This window comes from Camelus dromedarius, chromosome 2 (genome assembly GCF_036321535.1).
Source record: "Camelus dromedarius isolate mCamDro1 chromosome 2, mCamDro1.pat, whole genome shotgun sequence".
NCBI lineage: Eukaryota > Metazoa > Chordata > Mammalia > Artiodactyla > Camelidae > Camelus > Camelus dromedarius.
Window position 1 is genome coordinate 34,324,380 of NC_087437.1, and position 7,471 is coordinate 34,331,850.

The 7,471-nt window shown below is 44.4% G+C and overlaps 1 protein-coding gene across 1 annotated transcript; it reads left to right on the forward strand.

Annotated features, from left to right (window-relative positions):
* The first annotated feature begins 2,114 nt into the window (after positions 1 to 2,114).
* Positions 2,115 to 4,421, forward strand: C2H3orf80 (chromosome 2 C3orf80 homolog). The gene has a single exon (XM_010976375.3). The coding sequence runs from the start codon at positions 2,206 to 2,208 to the stop codon at positions 2,941 to 2,943; it is 738 nt and encodes a 245-aa protein (XP_010974677.3). The 5' UTR covers positions 2,115 to 2,205; the 3' UTR covers positions 2,944 to 4,421.
* Positions 4,422 to 7,471: the final 3,050 nt, after the last annotated feature.

The window sequence follows — 7,471 nt, forward strand, 5'->3', positions numbered from 1 at the left end:
AGACAACTTCCCCTTTACTTTTGCCATTGCTCCCATGGCCAGCAGAAATCCTAGCAGATCAGATAAGAACCCAAAGAGGTCTTCACATTTTTATCGACTTCGTACTCTAACGCCCATCTCAAGCTATGAACTGCCTTCATCCTTGAGATTGCTGTAAACTCATTAACTATTTTTCCTCTAGGAAAATGAGAACAAGTCACCATCAGAGAGGAAACTGTCATTTGTTTCCCTCTGTGGAATGTCTCCTTTACTCCATTTAGAAGCAGCTAGGCCTGCAGACCTGGGTTTATTCCACCCTGGGGAGGAATCATCTATTTCTATATAATGGCGAGCACCTAGCAGAGTTCCTAGAATATAGAAAAACGTGCGGTGTAAATTTGGCCAAAGAATGGGTGAATGAAAGGATAATGATTTTCATTGTCCTAAAAAGAATCATTTCCACCCTCTTTCTACAATTTGAAACCCCTTGTCAATTAGTCTTTACTGAATAGGTTTTAGGCCTCCCAGCAGAGAAACAGATGGCGGTACAGAGAAATATTTCGGCTTTAGGAGAGCTTAGAAAGAAGGACGTGTGCTCAGCCAAGCTTCGCATGAAGTACTTGGTGTTAGTGACACTTAGGAGCTTCTCCAGGAGGAGAAAGGATTGTTTTGGAGTGCAAGGCAAAGTAAGGTGTTCCCAGCAGTAGAAATTTTAAAATGTTTTCATTTAGGAGGAACACTGACCAGTCTAAATCAAACCCACACTCCAGCCTTGTTCCATAAGGCTATTAGGGAGATACAGTGTGACTTACTCCGAGAGAAGTCTTTGCTTTTACCTGATCTACAGTTGAGTTTTGTGTTCTGTTTTCCCTTTGCTTTTACTTTTTTCTCTCAATGACTATGGAATTTCCCCGTCTGGATTCTCTACAGGGGACCTAGTGTTTAAGGGGTGAGGGGATTAAAAGATGATTGTTCCAGTCTGCCTGAATAAAAGCACAAGCTCCTGGCTCCTTCATGGTGTCGCTCTAATGAGCCGCTGAAGGCCACCGCCCAGCAGACATGTCTGTGTCAGGGACCGCGGTAACTGCCATCCCTCCCAGCGTGCGCTAAGGGGCTTCCCCAGGGAGTGCTGCCTGCTCTACCCCATGTGCTAAATGAGAGCATAGGCTCCCTTGAAGGCAAACTTGGCAAACAAGAATAACCTTGAAAAAGACCCTTTAGACGCAGATCAATGCTTAGGAACGTTGCCAATCACTTACAACTCTCGTTTGCCATTTCACAGATGTGTTATTTACGCTGGAGGACAGGCCTCCTACCTCAAATCCAAATCCCTGCTCTGTCCCTTGGGTACACTGGGGCTTGTCGGATGCCCTGGGGAAATATGCACCCCTTCTCCTCTCCTTCGTCAACTCGGGTTACCGTGGAAGAGTACCCCCCTGCCCCTCTGTGAATACTTCCGTGGTGCCATGACCTTAGCCTCTCCGGAGAATTCTCTGTTCTGGAGGTCTCCTGAGGGGTACCGGATTCCCAGCCCCCTGGATCTGTACCATCCGGCATCTCTCCCCCACCCCACCCAGCAAGCTCTAGGGCGGCTGCGGGGCTGTGCTAGCCATTAATGACCATCATCCATTTTTAATCAGAAAGATCACAAGAAGGATGGTAAGCGAATCCCAGTCGCAAGTCAATTTAAATAACATTCCCGGGGAAATCCAATCACTTAAAACTGAGACACCTACGCGAGCAAGAGCCCCCGCCCGTCTGGCGGGGAAGAGCGCGACGGCTGAATTAATCAAGATTGGGGGGGGGGGGGGACAGGCTGAGCGCAGAACGTTAACCCTTCCAGACCCGAAGGGTGCCAAGAGGGGCTTGGAAGAGCGCGGCCCGCCGGGGCCAAGATGTTCATGGCAGCCCCGCGCAGGCTACCTCTGCCATCTTGGGCGGTTCCGGACGCCCTGCGCTGGGCTGGGGCGGCTGGGCGCGCAGGGTTAAGGTCAGAAGCTCAGGAGGCTGTTCGGGCGGCGGGAAGCGGCCGCCTCCCGCTGCCTCCGCGCGCCTCGGGCTCCTCCTTCCGCCCAAGCGTGGCCAAGTGAGGACTGCTCCAGCCGCAGGTAGCGGAGGAACGGGAGGCGGCGCGCGGGACCCGAGCGCAGCGCCCCAGGAGGGGCAGACGTACACGGGGACAGACGGATCTCCCGCCCCGGACCTTAGCGACGGTCGGCGCGGGCCATGTGGGGACCCGGGGTCACGGCCGAGGGCCTGTCGGTGGCGCCGGCACCGCCGCCGCTCCTGCCGCTGCTGCTGCTGCTGGCGCTGGCGCTGGTGGCTCCCTCGCGGGGCGGCGGGGGCTGCGCGGAGCTGGCGTGCGGCGAGCGGGAGCGCTGCTGCGACGCGGCCAACGCCACCGCGGTGCGCTGCTGCAAACTGCCGCTGCACGCCTTCCTCGACAACGTGGGCTGGTTCGTCCGCAAGCTCTCCGGGCTTCTCATACTGCTGGTGCTCTTCGCCATCGGCTACTTCCTGCAGCGCATCATCTGCCCCAGCCCACGCAGGTACCCGCGCGGGCAGGCGCGGCCGGGGCCACCGGGGGGCGCCGGGCAGCCGGGGGCCGCTGGGCCCCCCGACGACGACGACGACGACTCTCCCGCGCTACTGCGCGACGAGGCGGCCGCCGGCTCTCAGGATTCGCTGCTGGACAGTGGCGGCGGGGGCCGGGGTCGGGTAGGCGGCGGGCGCTCGGCCCCATCCTGCGCCTCGGAGCACGAGCTGCGTGTAGTCTCGCCGGTCTTCCTGCAGCTGCCCAGCTACGAGGAGGTCAAGTACCTGCCAACCTACGAGGAGTCCATGAGGCTGCAGCAGCTCAGTCCTGGAGAGGTCGTGTTGCCCGTATCGGTGCTCGGCCGCCCAAGAGGTGGCGGCGCAGGGGAGTCCGACGGCGGCGGCGAGGGCCGCTTCCCGCTCATCTGAGCGTCCGGGCCGGCGCGAGGACCATGCGAACAGAGCTGGGCCGTGGGCTCCGGGTGGGACGCAACGGCCGAGGTAGCCTTGGCCGCCGCCAATTGCCTCAGAGCTCGCCTGTCCCCTGGCGACTGGGATGGGGCCACGTTACCCCTGCTTCTCCCAGGATCGTAAGTTTCCCTACGTTTCATTCGGTTCAAGGAAACGTTAGGCACGTGCGGCGGGGGAGACAGCAGACGAGCACGGAGCGCAACTTTGGAGGACGTCCCCGCCTCAGCCTCGCCTCTGATTGTGTTCACTCATAAGTGCCTGCTTCCCGAGTCAGAGAACGCATGAGCTTCGGGAAAAGGGCAGGAACCTTTGGGAAAGAGGGGAAAGGGACGCAGTTCCACTCCTTTCCCTCCCGCCTGGACAGGTCACGGTCTCCCAGGATGGGCGGAGGGCGAGGAGGCGAGCCGCGACTGGAGACTCCTGCGCACTGGGAGAGTCTGGGAGAGAGCAGTACTTAGGTGTGATCGAATCCCTCCCTTGCGGAGAACTCAAGCACGTCTTTCTGGCAAAGCATAGTCATGGCTGATGGCTCACAGTTTGGTGAGGGATGCCCGTGAGATCCGGTTAGTTGCTGTACCTATTCAGGATACAGCAGTTACGCATATCTGAGATCATACTCAAGGTACCGTTGAACTTTTGATTTTTCAATAACTGAGAAGATACTTATTTGTCTTTTATTTTTATATTTTTATCATGTATTGAGCGCATCTGGAGGCTGTTTCTGCATTTAATGACAAGATCATCATCTTAGCACCTGTTTTAGGCCTTAGTGGCCCAGAAATATCTACACTCTCATTATTGTTTAATAAAATGTTGGACATTATTTCATTTACGGCGGGAAAAAGAGGCATGGTCAAATGAGAAAAAATGTGACATTGAAAACATGAAGGATACCTTATTTTCACTATTTGAGAAGAATATACTTTATTTTTAGTACTGTGGCATAATATATAACTTTTTATATTAACTATACATTATGGATGTAGTCTAGGTCATAGTTTCATGTAAAAATGATTGCTACATGTAAGCCATACCATGAAGCATGATGTCATGCCTTTCCCCTCCATTTTTCATTTGGAATACATTTCACATGATAGAAAACGTAAGAATTTGTTGTGACTTGTAACTTTTGTTTAAAGCATAATTGTGCAGTAATGTACTACAGAAGGATTCAGTCAACCTATCTTAAGAAAAAAAAGTGTCATTGTGTCAGTTCTACCATTCTATTAAATGTCCTTTAAGCAAATGGTAATATGAAATAATATATTAAAATGCATTATGTATAATGTACATATGCATATTGTCTATGTACAATATACACACGGTGTATAATTATTACAGTTTGTGATTATCAAGAAAGGAAAAGAAGGAAAAAAAAGTTTTCTCTGCTTGGGGAAGGATGGGTACTACATTGAGAAAAATTACACATGTGGATCTCACACGTGGATCTAGAAAAGTTATTTTTATGATTGAAAAAATCTGACAATTCTGAGAAATCTTAAAATATCTGAATGATATTAGAAGAAAATGATTTGATTAAAATTTTTAAAGCTGATTGAAAAAGTCTGACAGTTCTAAGGAATCTGAAGATGTCTGAATTGCAATAGAAGAAAATGGTTTACTCTAAACTTTTAAAAGAGAATGACCCTGTCATTAAAGAGAATCATTTGAAGTGCATTAAAACATAGAAAAGCATTAAAATCTTTCTCTGTGCAAACTGTATCAGACGTGTGACTATATGGTAGTGTATTAAAATATGAAATGTGTGTCTGACATTTAAAAGAAATTTAAAGCTGTGAATTGGCAAAAACATCAGGAGTTGAGACTGCATCAACTTTTATTGAGAATGGTATAGGATTTAATGAAATCACATTATATTGAATGACTGTATATATTAATGTTACTCAAACACTGTAAATTTTAGTTACATGTGGCTGTCAATACCACTTACCATTCAAACAAACTGGGAAGTTTTCATACTCCTTTAAATGATTTATCCTTTGAGGGTACACTATTTTAGACACTTAAAAAAATTCACGCATATCTGAAACATCAACATAAATATCCAAGTACCAATATATAAAGTCTGTCTTCTATGTTGTTACTACTAGCATCTTGAACTTTACAACAAAGTCTTATGAAAATACACTTATAAAATGAATCAAGATGTTTTTCTTGTACCATCTGTGGAACATTTCTCTCCATAAAATTCAGAATGTCTATAATGTGACACCAATAGTGCAATGAGATTCTACTTAATTTTAAAATTACAAGTTTTACACTTTTTTTCCCTGCACATCACACAAGCTTTTATTGATGTCACCCAGTTCAATAAAAACATGAGTGTGACTCTGCTTTGGTTTTTTTCTTGTAATTCAAGCACAGTTCTGTTCAGGCATAATGTTGTGAGGGAAAAGTCCTTAACAGCTATTTTTATTAGTGATAAATGAACATATCTCATGGAAATACACATACGTATTTAATATACCATGTTAATACAGAACCCATGTGTTCACAATGATAGAAGAACTGGATAGAAACATTTTTAAAGCTCTAAGGGCATTATCTGGGTGATCAGTTTTTGTAGATTTTATCTGGAAGTTATTTATTACATAGACAGAACTAGTGGAAAATAGAAATGTAGAAACTTTCACTTGAAAGTAATTCATGATGTGCTGCTCATTTTACTCATTTTTAATATTCTTCTATACATAGTGTAGAACAGAGATGTATCTACATAGATATAGACTTATATAGGTGCATAGTCTGTGCCTGATATTATTTGCAAGACTGCTACGTACATACATATCTTAACCAAAGCCACCTGGGAGTGCCAAGTTCTCCAGTACTAACTTTTCCTCCTGGTTTTTAGTTATTAAACTAACTCACATACTAAAATATTTCAAACATTGTCATTTTCATTGACTTCTCTTGAGTAGGGAAATGATGGTCCTGGATATGGTAAGAATCCATCTGGAATGAGAGAAAAATGTAACTGATTTTCTAAATCACGTGTGTGTATAATTACCAGTTGCTTAAAAGCAATTTATATTGGTGTTCAATATCCTAACCAAGAGGAAAATGTCTTCTTGGGTTATAATGATAGTTTTAAGTTTTAAGAGGCCATTAATTGGCACATTTTGCAAATGTGAGTGTGCTTCAACCATAGAAAATGGCATTGGCAAGTATGCCAAAGGGCATGTATTATATAAGGAAAACCAGATTCAGCTGTAAAGGCCAAAGGGAATATAAGGAAATGGCCTCAACAGTTTAAAAGGCAATATGGTAAGTATCTTAATGTTGTACTTTATGTATATAGTTTCTCTCAAGTGGAATTAATAAGGGAAACAATTCAGAGCTGAAATTGATATGCTATAAACATGAATATAGTGTTCAGATTTGTACAATATTCTGCACTGACTTTTGTAAAAATTTCAAGAATCATAATTAATTTGGGTTTCCAGATTGAGAGAAAAAATGATGAGTTGCTTTATTTTGAACAATCCAGCATTAACCATCTCTCCAAAAGTATAAGCTGCAGACAACCAATCAATATTAGAATATTTGGCAAGTTTACATCTGACCTCACTGGTTTAGAATTGCTTTTTGGTTCACCTTTCATCCATTGATGAAAAGGCTAATAAGTGATAGGCTAAGGGAAGGTATTTTCTCAACCAAAGAATAAATCAACCAGCTAATTGCAAGAAATTAAGACATCCTTTCTTCCATAAGGATGGAAAGGATGTCTTAATTCTTTTTTTCAAATTTTGCCTGTAAAATAATCAAATGTCAAATAAAACCAACACTTTGATTATACTTAAATACATATAGAACCTAATTTTATTTATTTATTTTCTTTTACTTACAGAATTCACTTTTAATTTTATGGCAAAAGTTATTCTATGGAAGATATTTAGGCTAGCCATCACACTAGAGATGGTCACTCTTCCCCACTCCTAGCTAAGCTCCTTCATTGTCTTGCTATCATCTAGTTCTTTCTTTCTTTGTGTATTGTTCTTTTCCTGCTTTGGATTTTTAGCAGATGTTTTCTCCAAAACACATCTCTTAGAACTCCAGGTTACTCTTTGCTGTGATTTAGTATTACTCCGGTTATGCCTTAGCTTTTTGCACAAAATTTTTGGTAAAACAGTATTTTCCAAAGTGTTTCCTTTTTATTCTGTTTGCACCTGGCTTCTATGGGTTTCCAGTTTTGAAACAGGTGGTTTCTCCTTTTTATATGCACTAAATGACTGTAAACATATTTCTCTTCGCTCTTCTCTATAGAATTTCCTCTGTCACACTGGGCAAAGATCAAATCTTTGCATCTCTCTAGCAAATACTTTAATTTTTCTAGATTTCAAACACAATAAATCTTGACTTACCTCTTTGACTACTGCTTCCTCACCTAGATTTTCTCTGGACAGATCGGCAGCATTTTTCTCCCTATTTTTGCCTAAAGATGTGTTCTCTGCTCTGTTTATAAGAG

Coding starts and splice junctions, on each gene's coding strand:
- C2H3orf80 (XM_010976375.3), top strand. CDS start 2,206: ATGTGGGGACCCGGGGTCACGGCCGAGGGCCTGTCGGTGGCGCCGGCA.